A 14,268-nucleotide genomic window follows, 5' to 3' on the forward strand; every position below is an offset into this window, starting at 1 on the left:
AGCAAATACATTACAGATTAAATCAAAGTGAGAGTTAATGAAAATGTAACCTTTGAGATCTCAAAATACAGGTTAGAACATATGTATAAATTATATTGATGTCACTTATGAAATGGTTTAATTTAGTGTCAGGCACAGACACAGAACAGTTGTTACTCAGAAGTATCAGTTGTTTACTTTAATAAGATCTGAAGATGTCATAACCCTTTCCCCAATAAGAAGCAAAGTGAAAATGGCTTTTGCAACCAGCGTAAAACCTGAACAGCCTGTGAGGTACTCACAGTCTGTTCAGGTTTTATGCTGTTTGTTGCTCATCGGTAAAACTAAGTGTTGATAATGAAGCCTTAACAAGAAATGTGTTTGTCAGAAACACAATGCCCCCTACTGTGCCGCTTTGGAGCCATATATTTGACCTTTGACCTTGAAGGATGACCTTGACCTTTCACTACTCAAAATGTGCAGCTCCATGAGATTCCAGGCATGCCAAATATCAAGATGCTATCTTCAATATTGCAAAAGTTATGGGCAATGTTATAGTTTTCCGAAGGATGGAAAGACTGACTGACAGACGGATGGACTGACAGACAGTTTAACTGGTATATGCCACCCTATCGGGAGGGGGGGGGGGGGTCATAAAAACTTGAATTTAGTAAGAAAGGTATTTAATGGAATGTAACTTTCTAAAGGACTACAAATGCGTAAAAATGGGCATCTAAGTGGTAAAGGGTTAAACATGTTTCACAACATACATACATACAAAGTTTTATCTACATAACGGAAAAAAACTGCATCACAAAATTGTGTCAAAAACAAAAGACCTGATTGTTTTCTTGTTCCCGGCATGACCTTCATGTGTATGCATATTAATGAATACATAATTACTTTAATAACTTTGTTCATTTTAAGTGTCAATAACAACCTGTCATGTGACTGTGTAACAAAAAAAATGTTGCTTGAAGTTTTTCATTCACAATGTTTATACACTGTGACAAAGTGTTTCAGAAACAAGTTAATGGGATTGGACTCATATGAATAGGCCATTAACCAGTCAAATAGGATTATCAATATGTCAGTAAAAAAATCTCAGAAAATTGTAAGTCCTGCTTAAGTCACTGGTTTGCATGACTTAAATCTTGGAGAATCTCATTAAAACTTATGATATTATGCGTGACATGAACATTCACATGTCTGTATCATAAAAATGTGGAATCTATGGTATTTATTCTGTAATCACTAAAAAATTAAATTTTTATGTACCATGGTTGAACAGGCTGTCAAAAGATTTGTGTCACCTACTGACTCATGATAATAGGTATGATATTGAAGTACTTTTGTTTTAATCTGGAAAAAAACTGTCCAAATGAAATCAGCTGGATAATAAAAAGCAAGTTTCTTTACTACTTTACATAAATGTATAGATGTATTTTGTTTAATCTTTCTGCTGTTTACATCCCACGGGAAACAGGAACCACATTTAGCATTAAGTATTTAAATATTAACAGGGGTGCTTATTAATGAACACATTTATTACAAAAGTACAAGAAAATCATAATCTCCGGGACTTCAAGTTTATTAGAGAAAGTTTTTGTTCTTTTAAGTAATGGGCAGAAACATTATAATAAGGTTCACGAATGTTTGAGTAAATACACTGAATTATTATTATTTTTTACATCGGCCCCAATGACCCTTTTTAGAAGGAAAGAAAACTGTGACCTATGAACCTACCCATTGATGACTCTTTCAGACTGACAGACAGGAACTTATTCTCACTGGTTTCTGTCTTCACAATTTTCTTCATCTCTGTGTCGTAAAACAGAACAATTTTATCATACTCGATTCGTTTCTCCAGAATATTAATGAACTTCTTCAGATACTGGTTCTGAATTGCAGGCTCGACAAGATTATACAACGTTCTATTCTTGATTATTCGCTCCTGCACGTCATCGCGGTAGATTTGCATCAGTCGGTGATGACTGGAGGACGAAGGGGCAGGACCCCATATCACTGAGCTTCCTGTTGGATTCTTGGCTGACAGATTCAACTCTTCAAGTTTATGCAATGCGCTACGATACTGGAAGACGACTTTCTCGAATTCGATCTTGAACGCATCATGAAGATTCATCAAAGATCCTTCTGAACTCTCCACCAATCCATGGCGACCCAAGTGCCGCAGACATTTATCGAGTTCGCGTTTCTTTGTGCGCATCTGTCGCCTAGTGTTTGGTTCTACCCAGAGAATCACTCGCAGAATACTTCGGCAAGACGGGTACACACTGTTGGAATTCTTTTCATGTTTATTGTTCAGATTTGACTGTTGTGCAAACAAAGCAACAAGTTTCATTAAGAACTGATCTGTCTGTAAATCCTCTTTTGGAAACTCTTCCGGATTTTCACATGTTTCAAACAGTTTTGTGTACAAAGCTTCTAAAATCGTAAGACTATGAGGCAAGGAATCGTGCAAAACATCGATTGGAACTTCATGTAGAATACTGCTTAATGTCACACAGTTCAAACGGCGAATCAACAAAGCACATTCTCCATATTTTTTTGTTTCAAACAACTGTGCCACTTTTCGTAAAGCGTAAGTTGGCGTGATGTCGTTTACGTCAACTGTTAAGGCGTCATCTGGGAAGGACTCTGCCCAGCGAACATTGCGCCATATTTTCTGTACACGTTGCCGTGGCTCCCTCTCTGGTTTGATTCGGTCCATTTTACTGCATTGGCCTCTCTACAATAATACATTTCTTTTCAATGAAAAGTTCTAGCTTGATTTTAAATTATGCTTCAAACTTCTTTAAATACTACAAAATGTTTACCACACTACAGAATTGCTTTATATAATAGTGAGAATGCAAATTTAATTCCTATTTTACTTTTGACAATAATTTTCGCATATCATTCTAACATAATGGTGACAACATTTTTATAAAACTAATTAAATGTTTTGCTGCATGTCAAGTCCTGACAATGCTTTAAGCAGTCATGTAATAAATACTTCATAAAGATCATGTTTTTTTTTTTTTAAATAATTATAATACCATATCAGCTTTAAATGAACCCGTTTCGAAAAAAATATCCTTTATCCCCTTAAAAACAAATTTTAATTATTTAACAATTTAATATGTGAACTCAAATTTATTTAATGTATCTTGCAAAACTGATAAAAGTTCTGTCAATTCATGTATGAAATTTATTTTTATGAAATCTATTCTTATATCTTTGCTGTAATATATCATACCCATTGAACTGCTTGCGAAAAAGTAATAACCAGTTATGCACAATGCTTTTCATGTTATGTAATACAATGAAAAATCCAATATCTTAGAATAAAAGCAATCAAAAGGCTTGAGCTTTTGTGACAAACAAAATGCATTTCAAAGTTCTATGTATTGATTGTATTGGAAACGTTATTGAAGCTTTCAGGGCTGCGTGAGAAACAGCGTACTTTTTGTTCTGACTTCACATGCTATTTATGACCCAGTACAACGCATTAAGCTCATGCTCTAAGCCTGGGTTTCTTGGAACATGGCTCATGAATATAACTTACAGGTGACAACAAAATGTAAGGCACACGTTGTTATTTTACATGGTGTTTCCATATTACCACATATGAAAAACTTGTTCAGAGGGATATTTCATAGATTTCATTCAACATGTATAGCAGTCTTAACATTTTACTAAACATTGCGACGAACATAAGAGGCTTTAAACAATCAGTTTGCCCATAAAAATAAAACATAAAATGAAAATTGAAACGCTTTGATCTAAGACATCAAATGAAAAATTCATGTACAGTAGACTCTCTGTAAACCGGACGGTCTCGGGACCGGCCTGATCGTCCGGTTTTCAGAGAGTTCCGGTTTACCAAGAGTTTGCATATTGCCGAAATATACATGGTATGCATTGTGTACAGAATCACATAAAATAAAACAAACCATATACATTTACATGTAGCATGTGATAACTGTGCGCAGGTACTGATGATGTTAATTGCATTCTTAAAAAATGTGTTTTTAATCGATTAAAAGCAAAAAATATTCTATACCGACTTGTTTTGATTAATCCCAAAGTGAGCGTGGTGCTTTATACATGTACATACGAGGCATTTGTCATATAGGCGAGTGACGACACAAATAAGATTGTTGTAGATACACGATTTATTATATTAAACATACACCTAAGCAAACAACAGCGTCATAATTATTTCTTAAGATATTTGTCAAGATATTCATAATCTCAAAACCTACTAATTCTGGAAGTTTACGATTTCACCAAAAAGTCCAAGATCACTCTTTGCTTGAAAGCACATTTCTCCTTTATGTTAAAAACATGGCTATACGATCTTTTAAAATAACCGAGAAGATCACAAGAAAGTGATCGTCACAACGGCATGCATTAATTTTTTAATTAAATTGTTTATCATAGGCGATAATAAATAATTAATAAAACGATCGAGTCAATCACTTTTTGGTGTTACCGCGAGTCTATTATTGTCATCCACAGTTTGTTTTACATTACTTAATCGGACTCCCATAGCGCCGTAACGACTTGACACCTTTATGGTATGTTTAATCCTATTATCGATAATTGCGCGAGCAAAATGTGTGACACCGCACTCGCTGTGCTGACTAGGTATTGTTATTTCACGCATCGGGCATCTTGAGAATTTAGACCGTCCGGTATACTCAATGTATTTTACGTTGAAAATGACCAAATTTACAGAGATACTCGTCCGGTTTCCGGTTTTCAGACAGTTCGGTTTATTCAACATTTTTTAACAAAGAAATAGAAGGAGAAAATACGGGACTGGCCCGACCGTCCGGAATCGGGAGAGTTCCGGTATTCAGAGAGTCCGGTATTGGCAGAGTCTACTGTAATAAGAAATAGAAAAAGTAGGTTATGTGAAAAGAAGTTTCATCTGATCTATTAAAGTTTTAAATTAAAATCAAATGAACCCAAGGTCCCCCCCCCACACACACTGCAACCACAACTTAAATTGCAGCTATCAATTTTAGGTATTATGATGTGGCTTTGTCATATGAACAAAACATTATGATCCGCTGAGAAGGTTTAGAGCTCATTAAAACACCGCAAATAATGGTGAGATAAAAAAATAACTATCAATTAAATGCAATTTACTGTTACATTAAAAATTACCAGGAAACAACAACAATAACAACTGATCTCTAAAGCTTTTAAAGACAACACATTTCAGGCTATTGTCATTGACAACAGTTTGGGAAAAAATTCTTTAAATAACAACAAAGATTTAATAATAATCACACTCTTTTAGGAACCTACAATGACTTATACTCACAAATTTCTATATTTAAAAAAAAGTAAATTTATATCTTAGAAACTGCAAAAACTGAAAAACACACACAGTATTATTCTAAACCAATATCACATTTCAATAGAAAAAACAAACTATCTCTTTTTTTTCACCAAGACTTAAGCCCAGACCACTTGTATCAAAGCAAACAATGGCCTTCAACGGATATTTTTACATATATTTGTATTTTTGAAAAATTCATACAATTTATTGACAAACACAATTTTAATGAAAGGATTATTGTAAAATAATTATAATAGCAAGAAAAAGCTTGAATAAATGTGTTTGCCCTGTCCAGAATAAGATAACTATTTTATTATTATATCATAAACAAAACCAATATTTTAACATTTGTCTCAGTCAAAACACAGGAGTGTTAAATCAAGTGTTTGAATATATTTAAGAAACAATTTTTGGCAAAATTTTGGTTATTGTTTTGAGCTCAAATGTGTGGGATTTTCATGAGAACCAAAGCTAAAGTAGTTTGATAACAAGCAACTAACGACAATCCCTTTTTACACCAATTACAAACACTTTGATAAATAATTTGATTCTACCAAAAATGTACATACAATTTGTCTGTTTTATATAATTTTATGTAGTATTGGAATCAATACTTTTTCTGTGAGCATTTCAATGACGTTATGCTGCGTCACACCAAAATTATTTCAGGGCCATTCATAAACACTGTTTGAAAAATGAATGTGATGGTGTATGTATTGTTTAATACTGTGAAATATTTCAGAATTCAAAAGTATTTTTCTTGATTTCATCTGTGTATGAACAATTGGAGGATAACACCTAGTTTGCCTTAAAAACTGACAGCATTGATACATTAATTAATCCTTTCCCACTTAGAAGCAAAGTGAAAATGGCTATGTGCAAACAGCATAAAACTATAACAGCCTGCGAGTAACTCACAGTCTGTTCAGGTTTTATGCTGTTTGCTGCTCATCAGTATCTTAGGTTTGGGGATATAGCTTTAAAAACTAGAATCTAGTAAGAAAGATCTTTAATTAAATATAACTTTCTAAGGGTCTACAAATACGTATCTAAGTGGTAATGGGTTAAGCGTATTTTTCAAGACAGCAGTGATATAAAAACAAGAAGGCTCTAGTTCGCTCACCTGAGAGAAGTTGGTTTATTCAATCTTTACCAAATGTCAAACTTGACCTAGATATTGTCCAGACAAACATCCTGGTCAAGTTTCATCATTATTTCATCTGCGAGTCATGATCAATGTACCTATGAAGTTTCATGATCCTAGGCGTAAGCATTCTTGAGTTATCATCCAGAAACCATTTTTTTAAGTTGAGTCACCGTGACCTTGACAGCCATTGTGTGAATACGTTTTTTGGCACTGTGACCTGACCTTTGACCTAGTGACCTGATTATCAACAGGGGTCATCTGCGAGTCATCATCAATATACCTATGAAGTTTCATGAACCTAGGCATAAGCGTTCTTGAGTTATCATCCAGAAACCATTTTACTATTTCAGGTCACTGTGACCTTGACCTTTGACCTTGTGACCTGAAAATCAATAGGGGTCATCTACGAGTCATGATCAATGCACCTATGAAATTTCATAATCCTAGGCCTAAGCGTACTTGTGTTATCATCCAGAAACCATTTTACTATTTGGGGTCATCGTGACCTTGACCTTTGACCAAGTGACCTGAAAATCAATAGGGGTCATCTTCGAGTCATGATCAATGTACCTATGAAGTTTCATGATCCTAGACCTAAGCATTCTTGAGTTATCATCCGGAAACCATTTTACTATTTCGGATCATCGTGACCTTGACCTTTGATCTAGTGACCTGAAAATCAATAGGGGTTATCTGCGAGTCATGATCAATGTAGCTATGAAGTTTCATGATCCTAGGCATAAGCGTTCTTGAATTATCATCCGGAAACCATTTTACTGCTTTGGGTCATTGTGACCTTGACCTTTGACCTAGTGACCTGAAAATCAATAGGGGTCATCTGCGAGTCATGATCAATGTATCTATGAAGTTTCATGATCCTAGGCATAAGTGTTCTTGAGTTATCATCCGGAAACCATTTTACTATTTCGGGTCACCGTGACCTTGACCTTTGACCTAGCTACCTGAAAATCAATAGGAGTCATCTGCGAGTCATGATCAATGAACCTATGAAGTTTCATGATCATTGGCATAAGCGCTCTTGAGTTATCATCTGGAAACCATCTGGTGGACGGACGGACCGACATCAGCAAAAAAATATACTCCCTCTTCTTCGAAAGGGGGGGGGGGGGCATAATGAGAAAACTGCCCCCCTCCCAGCAGCGATGTTATTCAACTGACCGGAACCATTTTTGAACTCAACTCTCGTATCAAGGAAACAAATGTTCTGAGCAAATTTCATGAAAATTGGGCCAAAATTGTGACTTCTACTGTGTTCACATGTTTTCACTAGAGAAAAATGCCCCGCCCACTGGCGGCCAATTTTTTCACCGATCTCGACTATTTTCAAACTCGGTCGAGATATCAATAAAACCAATGTTTTGACCAACTTTCATGATGATTGGGCAAAAATTGTGACTTCTAGAGCGTTTACAAGGTGTCTCTATAGCCAAATAGGGAAAACTGCCACTATATACATATAGAGAAAAATGCCCCGCCCACTGTCGACCATGTTTTTTCACCTATCTCGACCATTTTCGAACTCGTCCGAGACATCAATTGAACCAATGTTTTGACCAACTTTCATGATGATTGGGCAAAAATTGTGACTTCTAGAGTGTTTACAAGGTTTCTCTATAGCCAAATAAGGAAAACTGCCCCGCCCACTGGCGGCCATGTTTTTCAACGGATCGGAACCACTTTTAAACTCAACCAAGATATCATTAAGACAAACATTTTGACAAAGTTACATGAAGATTGGGCATGAAATGTGACTTCTTCAGTGTTTACAAGTTTTTTTGTTTTTTTTGACCTAGTGACCTAGTTTTTGACCTGGCACAACCCTGTTTCGAACTCGGCCGAGATTTCAATGGGACAATGGTTCTGACCAAGTTTCATGAAGATGGGACAAGAAATGTGGCCTCTAGAGTGTTACGAGCAAATGTTAACGGACGGACGGACAAAGACCAGTCACAAAAGCTCACCTGAGCAATCATGTGAGCTAAAAACTATTTAAATTTTATAATTAAAACCTAATGTACTCAACACCTGCATCAAACGCCACAGTACTAGCGTTCCTTTCAGACAATTTAGACATCATTTTACTATTGATGAAAGAAAAACAAAGCGTCTAGATTTCCCCAAAACTATGACCTTGTTTGGCCACTTGATGACAAGTACAGTCCACTCTCGTTATCTCGACATCGGATATCTCGATATTCTCGATATGTCGAAGTAAGCTCAATGTCCCAACTTTTTTCCTTCTTTATCTATATAAATAAACATCGCATATCTCGATTTTCGTTATGTTGAATAATTCGATATGTCGATATAAAATTTTGTCCCGAGTCCCGATTTTACATGTATTTACTGTGGTTTATCTCGAAGTGCGAATAACTGTCCCAATGTCGGCAAAAGGTGAGAAATTTTTTCTTTCATACTTCACCGTCCCGCTTCGCCTGGCTGCTTCCGATACTGTGCGGTAGGAAATTGATCCGTTGATTGCATCAATGATCACACGTGTGTAATGTCGTTAGCCATTAACACTTGAGTAAGGCCTGTCACTTTAATTGTTACTTTAACATCAATTAACTGCAATTAATACACAGCCTGCCGAAAGGCCAACAGACAATTGTTTTTACAAACAACATTTCAAAATGCATTGAGTTATATTTGTTGCGTATATAAAGCCCTCGTCTTGATTGGACGTCACTTGCATCATAACTTTAAATAGCAATGTTTACTCGACAGTTTAGAAAAATTATAACTGCATGTGTTCATGCAATTCTGTAATACTTAAAACGTCATTTTAAGAATTTAAATAGAAAAATAATCGTGCCTTGTAAAAATGCGTTTATATCAGGTAGAGAGTATTATGCCACACGGTGACGGCTTTAGTTAGAACACTTAAAAGGTATTTAGATGTTAAAACAAGGTAAATTTTCGTCTTATTTTTCTTTAAACATCTAATCGGATATCTCGAACTCTCATTATCTTGATATTTTTTCTTGTTCCCGCCGACTTCGAGATAACGAGAGTGGACTGTAATTATTATAGTATGTTCATGAATATGTATGTATAAACTTGCATACATTTGTAATGAGTAGGTTCTTTGAAAAATGAAACCAAGGTCAACTTGGAGCATATTGACCACAATCACCATGCAGCTTTTACATGAAAATGCAAAAAGTTGTGATTATTATGATAATAAATGCAAATTAAATGCCAAATTAACGTAACATTTTTCCAGAACTGAAATGAACACTTGTGCTAACAATGTATTATTACTGTGCTGCATAATGATGATAATGTAGACATTATTTGCTTTTCAAAACTTTACTGCATAGCCCATTTAAGTATGTGCATTTCACTTGACAGTTTCTTGTAATTAATGACGGTACTTTCACAACGTTATTCTCTGGACAGAATCTTTTCGATACATAATCTTCTTTATATCTCAAAAATATTTGTTTTAACCAGGTCCATGTTCTAATCTGTGAACAGATACCTATAACAAAATAATTAAATTGCTAATTGATGCATGTTCAATATTAAAAAATAACATACAGCCAACTTGATTTGCATGTTACATACCATTATTTAATAGTATCATAATTAATCCAGCAAGCAATAAATACACATGTTCAGTATTGGTAAACAACTATTTAATCTATGAAACACTTTAAACTTTTAATAAATTATATTGAAATTAAAATAATTAACATATAGTTGCCATCAACATGATGGTATTGTCATCCCCATGTTCAAATCCTTATTAATGTACATGTATGATACAATGTAAGTGAATACAAACACAAATATCAAGCTTTGTGGGTAAAAGAAACACTTGCATGCATCTCTTATCTGATGATTATTGATATCTTTGTTTCCGATGTCATTAATACATCCAATAAAAGTGCTGATAATAGTATTTATATTTGAGTATGACAACCTCAGGTTCTTATACAGCCATTATAAACTCATAACATCAAGTTAATATACACATAATGTTGATGTGCATGATAGATAATTGAGCTACATTATGCATACATGGGGGACATTTATTATTTATCGCTGTCTGTACAGGCATATTATTAGTGGCAAAAAATGAATCTACAATCAAATCTTTAATATTGTTAAAAAAATATAACATGTCCTGTTTTTGTTAAAAACTTATTCAACTTGATAAATGTCCATTATAATTTGTATTACTATTTGCAGCAGAATAATACTTACTTTTTCTTGACGATATTGTTTCTGCTGGTAATTTTTATTTTCCATTTTTTATAAAGACCGTGTTGCATTTATTGCACTGCTCACTTTTAACTATTACAACTTTAATAATTTAATTACAAATTCAATTTCTTTTATACACTGTAAGACAACTATTTAAATGCATTATTAGGCATACATTATTTACTTACCTGTTTGCAATATGTAATGTTCAAACACAAAATACCATCCTGTTACAAACTTAAAAAATGTTTTAAAAGTTAATTTTTCTGTGTTCATGGTTTTTAAATTGCACACTTATTCACTAACTTCACAAAATCCAAATGTCTCTCTGAGCAACTGTCTAAATTTCTTCAAGTGCTCTGGGTCAAGAAAGCCATAAAATTCAACTCTCATTACTGATACATAAAATTAACAAAATCCAATAGTCCACAAGTGCGATTGTCTCTATAAGTGCTCCTCTATAAGTGCTTGCCAGTCACAAATTGGTGACTTTCCTCTAGCATAGCCCATACAATGCACACCTGCCAAACTTTTATACTGAAAAATTGAACTATACCATTGGTAAAATAAAGCATTACCATATAGGTGCAGATATGCTGTTAAGGTTTAAGCTATTATCAGAAAATCAAGGTTTACTTATCAAATTTAAGGCTTTATTTTCCATCTATTGTAACAATTGCAGCCATGTAGTAGAAATCTAATAATTCGACAAACAATGTCTGAATTACGAACACGCGTGTTTCGAATCTGACTTGGTTTAAATGGGGGCATTGATTTAACGGATTGAATTATTTATAAACAAATATATGAAAAATATCAATTTGAAGTCAGCCATGTGTTGAGATGGGATATCAGTAAAGAACAAATGCAATATTCAGTTTAAAATAATCATTTAACACCAAAATAACTTTTTTGGATCTTTACATTTTTCATGCAAAAGATAATTCTACATTTTGATAAAAGTTACTCAGGGAAAAAAATGTTGTTGTTGTATTGTTTATATTATAATATTGCTTTAATTATGGACAGAAACTTGAAATAATTTAAACTTTAGATAAACAAACAAATGAGTTAAAAAACTCACAATCTATTAACTAACAACAAAAAGGGTGCTTGCAAGCACAAACAAGCAACATAACAGGATGTGATTTAGGCCTCAAACCATGTGCACCGTGCACTGTGAAAAGGGGTTTTAATGCATATACATAAAGTGTCGTCTCAGATTAATCTGTGCAGTCTGCACAGGCTAATAAGGGACAACACTTCGCTTATATCGTATTTTTTGTTTACTGAAAGTCTATCTTAGCAAAAATCCAGTTCAACCGAAAAGTGTTATCCCTGATAAGCCTGTGCCGACTGCCGACACACATGCACTAAACCCTCTTTTCACAGAGCACGGCCCATATGCTTGTCACTGAGAAAGGCAAGACAATAACTGAAACAGAAAACAGATGAAAAACTCATGACCTCTGACCTTGAATTATGACTTTGACCTTCTAGACTCTTAAAATCATAAACAAATCATTCCTTGCATTATGAAACATTAACATAATTGTCCTTAACTGTAATCTTTACCTTTTAATTACAGGCATGGGATTTTAACATAACATATCATTGCAATGGTCTTGGAAAGTAATAATACTTGATTATACTGAAATCCTTTTAATTTGGAAAAAAAGTTGTTAAGAGGTATAACATTCACAGCTGATCGTAAATTGTGTAAAAAGGCATATTTCTTTCCTTTATTAAGCAATATAGAGCCAAACAAATATCCGTAAATAAAACTTGTATTGTGATTTTGACCCTGTAACTTATGAACCGAGATATGCCTGTTTCATATCCGTGATGCCATTACAAACCACACGATGATGGTCAATCAAAATACATGTATTATTTTTATTTAATATGATTAAACATCTTTATTTATTTTATTTTTGTATTTTTTTTAAAGACATTTTTGACTGTACATTAAACATAACACGTTCAATTATGTAGAGAATAACACAGTCTTGTTTAAAATGAGAAAAAGTAAATACATTGTGAGAATTTTGTTTTTTACCTTGATGGACGAGCACGGTTGTTGAACTTAAGACGTTGTGCAGTAATGTGTCTGAACATGGGGAATAAATAAACATTTGAAATCCTTGCAGACTACCTATTACTTTTTAGAGGATACAAATAATATTGAGAATATCCTTGGTGATCAAAGAATTACCATTAGGGAGTTAATTTATCATGCTAAATTGCCAAGTAAGAAAGGTATGTAAAATAAAGAAATAGGTGGAACTGAAATCTGTTCACCTACCTAAGAATATTGATAAGCAAACCAACAATTAGCATGTCTGTATTTGTGTATTATATTTAACCCATTTATGCCTAGTGGACTCTCCCATCCTTCTAAATTGGATCAAATTATTTCCAAAATTAGGTATGTCTAGCATATTTATTTCTATATATATAGAATATTTCTTACAGAAATTCCTGTAAGCAAACAGCGCAGACCCTGATGAGGACGCCACATCATGCGGCATCTCATCTGGGTCTACGCTGTTTACCAAGGCCTTTTTTCTAGACGCTAGGCATAAATGGATTAACTGAAAGAAATATATTTTGTTAATATCATTAAATGCATACTTTTTAAAGGGGGCTGTTGTCCAATTTACATAAGCAAATTTTATGCCGTTGTTATTTTGTGCAACTTTGAATACAAGAATGATTTGATAACCTAGTACCAACTAGTCTCATTTATAAGACGCGCAAAGAATTTAGAGATACTTTTGATATGGGCTAAATTCTTTGGAATATTACCCATATAAAAAGTAGCTTAATATTTAAGAGCGTCAAAAATTTGGACTAAGTACCAACAACATCAAACAGACACAACTATTAGAGGAACTTTTTGTTATAGAAATGTCAATATCAAATGCCATATATAATATATCATGTCAATAGACCCATCTATTCTATAGTAACAAATGCATACATTATTGAAGGGACTTGTTAAATTTCATTTGTGTAAGTTTGACTTTAAATAATATGTAATCAATTTTGAGAATTACATGTACATAATAACAAGTTAGTGTTTTATAGAGAATCAAAAACACAAATAGGGTTAACTCTTTCAGTGCTGGAACCGAATTTGAAGGTCTTTGCAAACAGTTTGGATCCAGATGAGACGCCACAGAATGTGGCGTCTCATCAGGATCCAAACTGTTTGCCATTCTAATAGTATTCTTTGAAAAAAAATCGAAGAAAATGCTAATTTTATAAATTCAGCAGACAACATTTTAACAGACGACAAGTTTCCCAGCATGCAAAGGGTTAATATCAATACCAATTGATGCATATGATACAGCCCTTACAACTTTTTTTATAAATATAACAAACAGCATTTTTCATTAATGATTGGATATCTGCTAACCGTCAAATTGAAGTTTATAATAGGCATTTTTATTCAATGCATGTATTTCAAAATAATTCTTCTGTATGTAATAATTTTGCCACGTTCATTCTGCTTGTGGTGGCATAAATATTTCATTCTTTTGAAAACAAA

At 33.8% G+C, this 14,268-nt stretch overlaps 1 protein-coding gene across 2 annotated transcripts in view; it reads right to left on the reverse strand.

The window, feature by feature from the left end:
- LOC127858511 (uncharacterized) overlaps positions 1–12,829 on the reverse strand; it is a 34,865-nt gene extending 22,036 nt beyond the window's left edge. Inside the window, exons 1-2 of one of the 2 annotated variants that reach the window (XM_052395707.1) lie at positions 12,775–12,829; positions 1,726–2,728 (exon numbers count right to left, since the gene is read on the reverse strand). In XM_052395707.1, the coding sequence (XP_052251667.1) occupies positions 1,726–2,710 (985 nt within the window). In that variant the 5' untranslated portion in view covers positions 2,711–2,728; positions 12,775–12,829. Of the gene's footprint in view, positions 1–1,725; positions 2,729–10,903; positions 11,261–12,774 lie in introns of those variants that run through there. The other variant, XM_052395706.1, reaches the window with a different exon arrangement.
- Between the last annotated feature and the right edge of the window lie 1,439 nt (positions 12,830–14,268).

The sequence above is a fragment of the Dreissena polymorpha genome, chromosome 14, assembly GCF_020536995.1.
Source record: "Dreissena polymorpha isolate Duluth1 chromosome 14, UMN_Dpol_1.0, whole genome shotgun sequence".
In the NCBI taxonomy this organism is placed as follows: domain Eukaryota; kingdom Metazoa; phylum Mollusca; class Bivalvia; order Myida; family Dreissenidae; genus Dreissena; species Dreissena polymorpha.